Source organism: Sebastes umbrosus, chromosome 7 (genome assembly GCF_015220745.1).
Source record: "Sebastes umbrosus isolate fSebUmb1 chromosome 7, fSebUmb1.pri, whole genome shotgun sequence".
Lineage (NCBI taxonomy): Eukaryota > Metazoa > Chordata > Actinopteri > Perciformes > Sebastidae > Sebastes > Sebastes umbrosus.
In genome coordinates, this window is record NC_051275.1 from 4,476,120 (window position 1) to 4,488,212 (window position 12,093).

Here is a 12,093-nt window from a genome sequence, read left to right on the forward strand (position 1 = left end):
TCACACAGGTTTATTCAGTTTATGACAGTAACTAGATTCAGAGTAAATGGGTCGCTATGCCCTCGCTGTGATCCTACCAACATAAGCTTCTACTGGACACTTTGATGTTCCAGCGATGTTGGCCCAGTATCAACAGTAAGTTTTAATTTTCCTCTGAATACTAGTTATTAATGTACACTCATACAGGCGCTCCAAGCGCTATTTTTACTAAACTCTAACGTCCTAGACGTTACTAAACTAGCGCTCCAAGCGCACTACTCATACAGGCGCTCCAAGCGCTATTTTTACTAAACTACTAAAAGGCAGCTTTCCTCCTTCTAGTTTTACACGCCACTAAAAGGGCAGCTTCCTCCTTCCAGTTTTTACTAAAAGGCAGCTTTCCTCCTTTTAGTTTTACACGCTACTAAAAGGGCAGCTTCCTCCTTCCAGTTTTTACTAAAAGGCAGCTTTCCTCCTTTTAGTTTTACACGCTACTAAAAGGGCAGCTTCCTCCTTTCAGTTTTCAATAGAAAGTCTTTACTTCTGCAACATTTATCACTACAAAGGAGATTCAGCACAACAAGAGAGATAATTTAGAGTAAGCCAATATGCAGAGTTCGATACAACAGGTCTGCTTACCTTAAGATTTCAGGGCCCTTTCTCTCTCTCGCCGGTCTGTCCGTCCTTTGGACACGCTTCTCAATGCCGAAGATCACGTCGGGGTCACCAATTGAAGGAACTGGCCTTCTACCTCCGAGAGGTCAAGGCCCAGTTACGTGCTGGTTAATCTTGTGTGACAAAGAGATTTTCCAAACAGACGGGTTAAAGCATAATAATACAATTTATTCCGAACAATCAATGTTGCATAAGTAAAATAAAAGAGTTTACAGATATCTGGATCCAACCTACGTGTCCCTGACAACATACAGTGCATGGGTCAGTTCGCGAAGTCTGAACCCCGAGCTATCCCTGATCCAGCCTATTCATGGTTTACACAATAGTAATATTCATGAGCTTATGACACGTGATATTTTTGCTGCATATCTTCTTCTTTGTTTCTCCTTCTGACTCCTTTCTCTCCTTGACCTTGCAAAAAGAACAGAGCATGCCATCCTCCCTGTCCTCGCAAACACTTCACACACAACAAATCCAACAATCAGGTTATTGTAGGTCATTGTAAGCACTTTTGTACATAATAAATCCAACAACAGGTATCATGTGACAGTCAATTAAAGGGACCTCTCTGGAAAATGAACATGTTGGTTGTTATGACTCTATAGCTCACACACACTGTGTAATGTATAGCTTCACATCACAGAAATGACTTGGTTTTTACTGTGTAGTCTGGCTATTTTACATACTGTAAAAAAGGTACTGTAAATATTTATATTTTTATAGTTTATATTTTATCTGAAAACTTAAACTTTATTACAATCATCATATACATATAGGTAAATACATGAAATTTTACCTCTGCATTTAACCCATGCCTAGGAGCAGTGGGCTGCTGTGAAGCACCCGGGGAGTAACTTAGGGTTCAGTGTCTTGCTCAAGGACACTTCAGCATGCGGACAGTAGGTGCCAGGAATCAAACCGTTAACCTTGTGGTTAAAGGCGTGTTTCCTTGCATAATTCCTCCATCTCCTTCCTTTCCTCTCTTTCTCTCTGCCTCACACTTTGTCTGTTTATTTCACCCTCTCCTGTTTTGAATTATGTTTGATTTTTAATGATTTTTTTTTATATGTGGGTACATTTCAATTATAAGCGAGGAGAGACAGGAGTATGATCACCTCTCCTTGTGCCTGCACCGGCTCTCATGTTTCACGACTTGGATGCCACTTATTGTTTATTCATAACCTGCACTCAACAGGTGTCAGACTCCTGGAAGTCAATGTAAGAGTATAATGGAAAAGCACAAGAGTTGAACTTTAAGCTCTCCAATACAGGAGCCCCTATAGTGTCTGGTCAGGCTCTGTGGTTCATGTTACCTGTTGGCACCCACTAGGTGAGCCCAAGAGTCACACACCAAGTGGGAGTATGAGTTGATGTGTGTGTGTGTGTGTGTGTGTGTGTGTGTGTGTGTGTGTGTGTGTGTGTGTGAGGCGATGAGGGAAGGGGACAGGCCACACCCCACAGGGAGAACAGACAGGTAAACAAGTGCAGCGCTGCTTCACTTGCTCCATCACACCAACGACATACAACATACTCACTAATGATCTCAACAACGTCCAGCACAGCCGACATGGTTACACAGGGTAAACATCAGATCAACGCCGTGGACAATGTCAACGGTAAGTATTCTTTATGATCTTTTGTAAAGTGAGTCTTACATTTTGTCATTAGATGACAGGGACGCAGAATGAGTGTGAATCATTCAGGGTGAATATGTCAGGGATTATAAATATTGTTTGAGGGCCCCAAGTGTGCTGTTTTTAAGGGATGCGGGAACTCTAGGAGTGCCCCTGTTCATTAGATAATTTGCACTCCTTGTTATCCTTACCGAATTGACAAAAATAATTTTGTTTTTTGCTTACAGAGTTTATTAATAATTGTATATATTAAGGATTTAACACAATGATAATACAAAGTTACAGTATTATGGTGTAGGCAGGTAGGGAAGAAGAAGAGAAGGAGAAAAGTAAATACACAACCAAAGGGTATAAACAAGAAAGTAATCAACTGAACAAAGAAATATAGAACATAAATAAATAGGAAATATTGTATACAATATTTCCTATTTATTTATGTTCTATATTTTTTTCTATATTTTATTATATATATATATATATATATATATATATATATATATATATATTAATGTATGTCTAAAGCGCACTGATGAAACTATAACACTATTCATGATTGATTACACTGATTCAAATCAAACCTGATTCAGACCTGGACCAGACCTTAGGAATCAATTTGGGATGAATATTTGCTTATTTAGTTATTTAGTCATTTTTTTTACAATTTTTGTAATTTTTTTCCAGATTGAAACACAATATATAATATGTAACAATTCCACATCCCATTCCAAGTCCAAGTCTATTGCTCATATTAATGTTTTGTCTTTTTGCACAAAATTAGGAAATTTGGATGCTGAATATGGTAGTTTTTTTTCCAGGTTTGATTGACTAATAATAATAATAAAAATCAACACATTCAAGATAATTTAAATAATAGCTAGTTGCAGCCCTACACTGACCAATCCTCAGACTAGATCATTAGTATTTTCCCTCTGTAACTGAAGGAAAGAATTACATCACATTTTAAGGCTGGCACATCAATAGTTCAGTAGCTTACGTAGGTACGTAGATGTGGAGTAACGTGACTTCCCTCAGAGATTAATTACACCATTAGTGACAAATGAGAGGTGTGGATCCACTTCATCTCACTGCTTGGTTGCATGAATGTTTTGTATCACCTTTGATAAAAGCTGATGTCCCACTGGATCATATTACTGTTTAGTTGTGTGAAGAAAATGACCACAACCATCTTTGGCTTGGATTTAAATGCTCACAGGTTTGGACATGGAAAATATGCAAAATGTGACACCTGTCCGTACTCTCCAGTTCAAGCTTGTAAAGTGTTTCTCTCTCTCTCTACAGATAAACACACAGGGAGTCTGGGATGTTGCGGTTGGATATTGGTCCTCATATCACTCCTCTTTGTAATAGTGACCTTCCCCATCTCAATATTTAAGTGTGTTAAGGTAGAGTATATTCTCGCTACTGATCAGGATTAGGCCAGTATTTGGCTTTAAGGCAGGTTGACCCAAAGTATCTGTTCGGGAAGTACTTTTTAAACTGAATAACAAAAACGCATTATTGGCCAATCAAAAGAATGAAATGTGCAGATGTTACATACAGTGGCTGTGGTCTGAGAGAAACCACCATTATATGATATATAAGAGGTGGATGACAGCGAGTTATATTTGTGCTAATTAGTTTGTGGTCTTTGTCACGTTCTCTGCTGTGTTCCAGATAGTGAAGGAGTACGAGCGAGCTGTCATTTTTAGACTGGGCCGGATCAGAAACAGGAAACCTATAGGGCCAGGTTTGTTCATTGACTCATTCAGTGGATGTGTTACATACTGTACTATGGCTTTTTGTATGGCATTTTAATGGCATACTATACTATGACATTTTTTATGGCATAATATATTATGATTTTTTATGGCAGACTATACAGTACTATGACTATTTATGACATATTAATGGCATAGTATACTATTACGTTTTAATGATACACTATATTAAGACATTTTAATGCATACTATACTATGACTTTTAAATGACATTTTTTATGACATAATATAGTATGTCTTTTCATTGACATTTTTTTATGAGACACTATACTATGACTTTTTAATACATTTTTAGGATGTAATATACTATGAATTTTTATGAAATTCTACTTTTTATGACATTTTTTATGACATATACTATGACTTTTTAATACATTTTTATGATGTAATATACTATGAATTTTTATGACATTTTGTTATGACATACTATACTATGACTTTTTAATAACATGTTTAAGACGTAATATATATACTGACTTTTTAATGGCATTCTTATGACGTAATATACATACTATGACATTTTTATTGACATTTTGTGTGAGGTACTATAGCATGACATTTTATGGCATATTATAGCCTACCATATATGTTTTTTCACGACTTTTTATGGTACTTTTCCATGGCATACTAGATTACTTTTTTATGACATACTATACTATGACTATTTTATGACATTTCTAATGGCATAATGACGACTCCTGCCTTTCCCTGTCAGTCATGTGTTCTAGGTACCTGGTGGCAGGGGATTGTTAGGGATTGTTATGACAGAAAGAGAGAGCCCAGACTGTTAGTAACAACCAGGGATTGATAGACTGGGAACACTGGGCCCGGGTGTTCCCCTACCAGTTACCTAGAAAACATGATTGACAGGGAAAGGCAGAGGTCATCACACATACTATACACATACTATACCATTACTTTTTCATGACATTTTAATGGCATACTACTATAGGCCTACATGAATATACACTGTGAGAGACAAAAAGTCTGCTTAGAAAGTTGTTTACATACTATGATTTAATAGGCTTCATCTACAATCTTTAGAATCTAAGCAGGGTCTTTATATCTCTCCAGGTCTTTTCTTTGTTCTGCCCTGCACTGATTCCTTTGTGAAAGTCGATCTGAGAACTGTGTCCTTTGACATCCCTCCACAAGAGGTAAGTTTTTTGTTTGTGTGTCTCTCCTGCTCCGTCATCACTGAAAACTGTCTGCCATCATCCTGAATGATCAAATTAGCGGCAGAATCGTAATTGCAGCTGTTTACCTTGCAGATCCTAACCAAAGACTCTGTGACCGTGTCTGTGGATGGCGTGGTGTATTTCTGCGTACACTGCCCCATCTCAGCTGTGGCCAATGTGTCCGACGCAGCCTCATCTACACGGCTGCTGGCTCAAACCACCCTGAGGAATGTGCTTGGTACCAAGAACCTTGCAGAACTGCTATCTGACAGAGAGGGCATATCACACAGTATGCAGGTGAGAGCAAACTATGCAGTAATACGGTTTATGAGGAGCTGCAGGGCACGAGAGAAATGGGAACGTTAAATTTAGCAACTCTAAAAAGATTTTAAAGGAATGGTTGAACATATAATCTAAATGAATTTATGTTCTGGTGACCCCTACAATAGTTCAAATTCTTTCCAACTTTGTGGGGGCAACAGAACACATAGTTTTTAGGCCGTTTTAGTCTTCATCCAAACACTAAAATCAATGTGTGTTTTTCTAAAAGCTATAAAAGGGGAATGAAATTTGTAGCCCATCAACGTTCTCCAAACAGCTCGTGCAGCATGCATGCTTTGTAGCTGTACAATTGGACTATAGGTGTTTAAAAGTCCAATATCTACCTCCATATTTTCCTTACAATGATATGATGAAGGAAAGCATTAGCAGAGAGGAAAATCACTGTGCTTTTCACACTCCCAAAAACCTGAATAGATAATGAACTTTGACTCTGTTCATTTAAAGCTGCATTAGCTGTTTCTGTGGCCACTAGGAGGCAGAAGAAACACTAAAACCAGCTGGCACTGACATGACATTTCTTAAAACGTTAACATATTAGTAAATATTACCTCTTTACACATCCAGTAGACATGGAGAAACATTATTATCATGTTTCTAACCACCTGATAAATATAAATCCAATATTCACTCTCTTTTAACCTCTACTTTGGGCTCAACCAACAGGAAATAGCTTTGAAGCTGAAGTAGGCAAGATTGGAGCAAATATTATTTAAAAAAGTTATTTCTATAAAACGGTTGCTATATCGTGACAGTAGTGCATGAAACAGGTAACATAAAAAAAATCATGGGCATCTGAGGTCTGCTGTCCAGCTGCCGTCTTTGACAGCCGGATGTCAATCACTTGCGAACTCCAACCAAACGGTCCAACTAGGCAGCGCTGACCAAATATGAATCAATATTATGTTATGTTAATGCCTATTTCTCACCTCAAATGTTTTCAGGATCATCTTGTAGTGCACGGTTTAGCTGTAAAATTAGAAAGTTTGGGATGCCGCCGCCATTGTGAGATCTGGTGAAGGAACGGCAAGTTCCGGTCACATGACCTGAGCACAGCCAATAGGAACGCTCTCTCAATAAAATGACCTGTGATTGGTCAAAGTCTCACCTCACAGGCTAGATTTTATAAAGCCTGAAACAGAGCCATGAGGAGGTGCAGAAGTCTAGTTATCTCTCAGAACACTCGAATTACAATATGTTGAAAGGTTATTATGGAACTTTTGCCCAATGATGCCAAAAATATATACTGCCTACTGACACTTTAATTGGTCCTTTTTCAAAACAGTAATGATCGTGCAAATGTAAACCCGAAAAAATAGTTAATAAAGGCTAAAAAGCTCCATGCAGATGAATATTTGGGTGATAAGTTTCATAGTCATTTGACTATTTATTGCAGCATAACTGATTAGTGGAACCAAAATGGTTTTATGTGACTAGAGTATTTGGTACTCAATATTCCCCTGCAGGAATCTCTGGATGTTGCCACCGATCCGTGGGGTATTAAGGTGGAGCGTGTGGAGATCAAGGATGTGAAGTTGCCTCAACAGCTGCAGAGAGCTATGGCAGCAGAGGCAGAAGCCACCCGGGAGGCCAGAGCGAAGGTGAAGAGGGCTTTGGAAGATTTCATTTCCTCTTGATGCACTCTTGAAAAAGGGGGATGCTGAGAGATGCTAGAAATAATAATGTGATGGTCTGTCTGGTTTTCAGATCATTGCTGCAGAGGGAGAGATGAATGCCTCCAGGGCTCTGAAAGAAGCCTCTCTGATAATCGCTGAGTCACCCTCTGGTCTCCAGCTGCGATACCTGCAGACCCTCAACACCATCGCAGCAGAGAAGAACTCCACCATCATCTTCCCTCTGCCCATAGATTTATTGCAGAATTTTATGAAGAGGCAGTAATAATATTATTGACATAAAGGTACTGTTATAAGCTTCAGTGGTATCTCCTTCATATACTGTATGGTCCAAGAGGCCTCGCATGTTTACTGCTGAACTGCACTCTGCACTGCATTATCACTTCTTATAGAAAGTTTCCCTATATAAGATATAGAAAACATAGGATATTAATGTATTTAAAGATGTACCCACACCAGAACTCACTTTTGTACACTTATTTTCTTACTGTGATTTAATACTTAAATACAAAGTGCAACATAGAGTATAGACATTAGTGTCTCATCACTGACCACCATATTTTAACCAGCTAAGCTACAGTTGCGGTTCTGGAGGAGGACAAATAAATAAATAAATAATGAAATGCACAATAAAAGTAAAAACAAAAAACAATGCACGACAACCTTATAAAGACATGCTTTCATATAAACGTATCCAGAGCATAACTTCTGAAATACAATCTTTACAACAGAAGTCCTGTAAACAATCAACAGAAGTACGTGAGACACCAACCGTCTCTGACATTGGATGTAAACTGTAAACGAAACCTCTTATTCTAGTGTCAAACAAACATTCAGTAAATGAGTACAAGGTCATGTCCACAGGACACAGAGGCAATCAGTGCAACCGGACTACCTGATGGAGGGAACTATCATTTCCTACCCCCTCAGGACACAGTAAAGCCCACCAAGTTAAACCTCATCAACTTGCGTCCTAAATGCAAATCGCCTACAACCAAATCCTTGAGCAGATTTCCACATTTTATCTGTCTGGGGGGGAGCTGATTATTATATCATATTATTATAATAAAGAAACATTTCTTCAATGTATTAGTATATATTTGCTGACCCGCACTATGCTCTTTAAAATATTTACACATATTCTGTACATCCAAATAATTATATACAAATGATATCTTGCTAAAACAGACAGTTGAGCTGAGTGGTTATGTAAACATGAGCAAAAGCTTCAATAAAAATACAATTAATACAAACAAAAACATATGGCAGTTGCTTCCCCTTCGATGACTCGTAATTCTCCTCCAGACCTGAGATTATTCTCTACAATGAGAAATGAGGTAACAGCTGGCAGACTTTCAGGATCTTCTCGCTTGTTTGGGTAAATTGAAATTCTTTAACAAATTTTGGATTTTTTTCTCTCAACAGGAATTTTGGCAAAAGTCAATTGTAGGTACACATGGAGAATGAATGATTGGAAGCCATTATAGCTTTTTCCATCACATTGAGGTTTTCTGTGTCAAAAACACACAGAAAACAACCAGCAACAGAGAAAAAAACAGTAACAACTCGAGTCAGCTGTAAGAGCACTGATAAGGTACACTTAAAAAAAGAGAATGGAAAACAATGTACAAATGCAACACAAAAAAACAGATGTTGGATTTACACGTGTTCAGGTCAATACATTTTGACTGCAATGTCTGCACCATTTATGGCTGATTCTGCATCATATATGTCAGCTACAGTACACGACCAACTGCTGTGTTTAATCATTTCCTCTTTGGTGGTTTCTGCAGATCCTGCACTTTCGTGGGAAATTATTATATTTTGCTTAACCCGACTGAAGGTGGGGGTGGGGGCACCATCTTACATAAAACATTGCGTCTGCAATGTCTAATACAATGATGTATTTCTTGGTTTTATCAGGAATAAGAAGTAACTTGTGTTGCCCCTTCACCCTTCTGCTCCATATAGTCACACTGTAGGTAATCCTAAAATAAAATCAATTACTGGAAGACAGAACATGCTTTAAAGAGAGCAATACATGTACAGTTGTTTTTTTGTTTTTTTTACAAAATTATAGTCAATACTATAGTTATATTGTGTTGGCAGTTCAATGGATTTATGAGTTATGTTGTTGTTATCATACATTTCAGGTCAACACTGATATCTAGTTGTTTAAGGAGAACGTAGGATGGATGACTGAGGTTAGATGGGCAGTCAATCATACACTCCTGATATATGAAATACTTCAGCATGAGAGGTTTAACATACCCCAGAGAAGAAGAGAGTAGCTCACTGTGGGTAGCTTTGTGATTTTACTCAAACTATTGCCTTAGCCTGGATAGACGTTGCTGGTGGGAGAAAATGGACGGCAAAGGCGCTTCTTGTGTTCGTTGTTGCACTTTGGATGTTTGCTATGTCTCGTACATCCGTCGCCCTGAGCGCTGGATGAGAAGGATGTGATGTAGATGGGAGGCGAAAACATAGAAATGAGGCACCGTGACTCTGATCCTGCTCTCTGAAGTCTACAACGACCTGGTCTTTCATCCACTGCAGTATCACAGTACGTCTGTTTTGTTCAGGTGGAATAGAGAAAGAGGAGGGCAGAGAATCCCCTCCTTTTGAACAATAAGAAGCGTTATGATTCATACAATTCTTTAGGTCAGAGGTTAAAATTCCTTTGGAAATGCACGGGTGAGCTTCATTTGCCAAGAAATGCATCTGTCCATCTACATGGAAAAAATCTGTAGGAACATTCAACAAAGAGTTTAAAAAAGATGAGGGCTTCCGATGCCAGATAAAGAAAGCGTTTGATACAAGAGCTTCCGTTGAGAGTGTCATTGATGGTAGGAGTGTGGGCGGGCTGGAGAGCCTGGTCCAGAGAGGGGTCGATGGATGGGGGAGGAGCTGGGGGACATGTGAGGGCTCAGCTCGCCAGTCTGGAGACGCCACAGCAGCTCCTCGTTGTTGCGACTCAGACGCTTCTTCTCGTTGCTCTCCTTCTCCACGTTCACCTGCAGGTTGGCGTTATCCTCAGAGAGTTGCCTGACAAAGAAGAGTACTAAACATAAATACCAGGTACTAGTGCTATACTACTGTACTATACTAGACTAGGCTATAATGTACTATACTATATACTATACAGTGCTATACTATAATGTACTATACTATATACTATACAGTACTACACTATACTATAATGTACTATACTATACTATAATATACAGTATTATACTATATACTATATACTATAATGTACTATGTTATGCTACAGTGTTCTATACTATACTATAATGTACTATACTGTAATATACTATACTATACTATAATGTACTATGATATGCTACAGTATGCTATACTATACTATAATGTAATGTATTATACTATATACTATACAGTACTATACTACTATAATGTACTATACTATACTATATTGTACTATAATATATACTAAACAGTACTATACTATGCTATAATGTACTATAATATATACTATACAGTACTATACTATACTATAATGTACTATACTATACTATAATGTACTATATTACACAAGAATGTACTATACTATATACTATACAGTACTATACTATACTATAATGTACTATACTATAATATGCAGTATTATACTATAATTTACTATACTATAATGTACTATGATATGCTATGCCATGCTATACTATACTATGTTATGCTACAGTATGCTATACTATACAGTACTATACAGTGCTATACAGTGCTATATTATAATATACCCTACTGTACTATACAGTACTATACCATACTATACTGTACTGTGCTGCACTATACTGTACTATACTATACTATACTATACTATATGTATTGTAATACTTTGACTAACACATTTTTATAACAAGATAATACATTTTGGAAGCAGAATTAAAGATTTAAATAAATTATTTTTAACTTTATTACTGTGTCTTCTATACCCACTTACATTCACTTTTTTTTATTAATTTATCTGTTCTCAGGGACGACGCACATTGATAAACATCACTGTAAATGCCTATTAGCCAAAAGTCTAATTTTCAACATTTTTCACAAAATATAAAATTAGAACAGGAGTAAGCAGAACATGCAACATGCTGTCACAGCAGCTGAACAGGATAAAAAATGTAGAGGAGTAAGGCAGCATCATGCAAAGTAGGACATTTAGAGAGCAGACAATTAATACAAAACAATGCTAAGCATACAATCAGCACTAACAGCTAAAACATGACAACATATAATCACATTACATTAGAGAAGACAGGTAAAACCAGAAGGGACGCAATCCAAGCCAAGTAAGCAAGCAAGATGTGACTAGGTATGATGGCAGGTCTGGTTGCTTCTACTGGTTTGAACTATAGGTTTTAAATGTGCACTAGTACTCATTTAAACGTTTCTGACCTGGACACAGCAATGTTCTTGTCTATTCTCTCCTTCAGGTCCTCGTTCTGCTGCTGTAACACTTGTACTCTCTCCTCCAGGTACACATTCTTTTCAGCCTGCTCAAAAACACAGGAGAAAAGGTGCACAACTTTAAATTCTTCAAATGATGTATGGCATTATATTACAAGTAAAACAGGCAATATGATTACTGATTACAATTGATGATTGGTTACAAAGGAGACATTTTGATACTGTCATTAGCTTACACTAGGTGTTAGGTGTTATTGGAATTTGAGAGTAAATTTAACGAAAGCAGAATTTGAAGCCTACTATTTTCTCCAGCTCTGAGATCTTCAGTTCCTGTTGATGAATTTGTTGGTTCTTCATCTCCAGAACTTCTTTCAGGCTCTTCAGGTCCTCGTCAATGTGTTTATATGGTGCCAACGCATCCTGGCAACAGCAGATAACATTAGTAGAAAACCAC

At 37.6% G+C, this 12,093-nt stretch overlaps 2 protein-coding genes across 6 annotated transcripts in view; one reads left to right on the forward strand and one right to left on the reverse strand.

Moving 5' to 3' along the window:
• Positions 1–2,261: 2,261 nt before the first annotated feature.
• On the forward strand, positions 2,262–8,850 carry stoml3a (stomatin (EPB72)-like 3a). The gene is made up of 6 exons (XM_037775645.1): positions 2,262–2,270; positions 3,927–4,035; positions 5,141–5,223; positions 5,338–5,541; positions 7,050–7,184; positions 7,291–8,850. Exons 1-6 carry the CDS (start codon positions 2,262–2,264, stop codon positions 7,480–7,482), a joined length of 732 nt encoding a protein of 243 aa, XP_037631573.1. The 3' UTR covers positions 7,483–8,850.
• Positions 8,851–9,299: 449 nt separating this feature from the next.
• The window catches only part of mtus2b (microtubule associated tumor suppressor candidate 2b), a 30,823-nt gene continuing 28,029 nt past the window's right edge, over positions 9,300–12,093 (reverse strand). For 3 of the 5 annotated variants that reach the window (XM_037774366.1, XM_037774367.1, XM_037774369.1), the window contains 3 exons: positions 11,940–12,059; positions 11,628–11,728; positions 9,300–10,262 (listed from right to left, as the gene is read on the reverse strand). In XM_037774366.1, coding sequence (XP_037630294.1) covers positions 10,055–10,262; positions 11,628–11,728; positions 11,940–12,059 — 429 coding nt within the window. In that variant the 3' untranslated portion in view covers positions 9,300–10,054. The remainder of the gene's footprint in view (positions 10,263–11,627; positions 11,729–11,939; positions 12,060–12,093) is intronic. The other 2 variants (XM_037774368.1, XM_037774371.1) reach the window with 1 other exon arrangement.

Excerpts from the sequence above, each read along its gene's own strand:
- stoml3a (XM_037775645.1), top strand. Across the intron at positions 4,036-5,140 it reads CAGGAAACCTATAGGGCCAG|GTCTTTTCTTTGTTCTGCCC; the intron begins GTTTGTTCATTG and ends ATATCTCTCCAG. Across the intron at positions 5,224-5,337 it reads TTGACATCCCTCCACAAGAG|ATCCTAACCAAAGACTCTGT; the intron begins GTAAGTTTTTTG and ends TTTACCTTGCAG.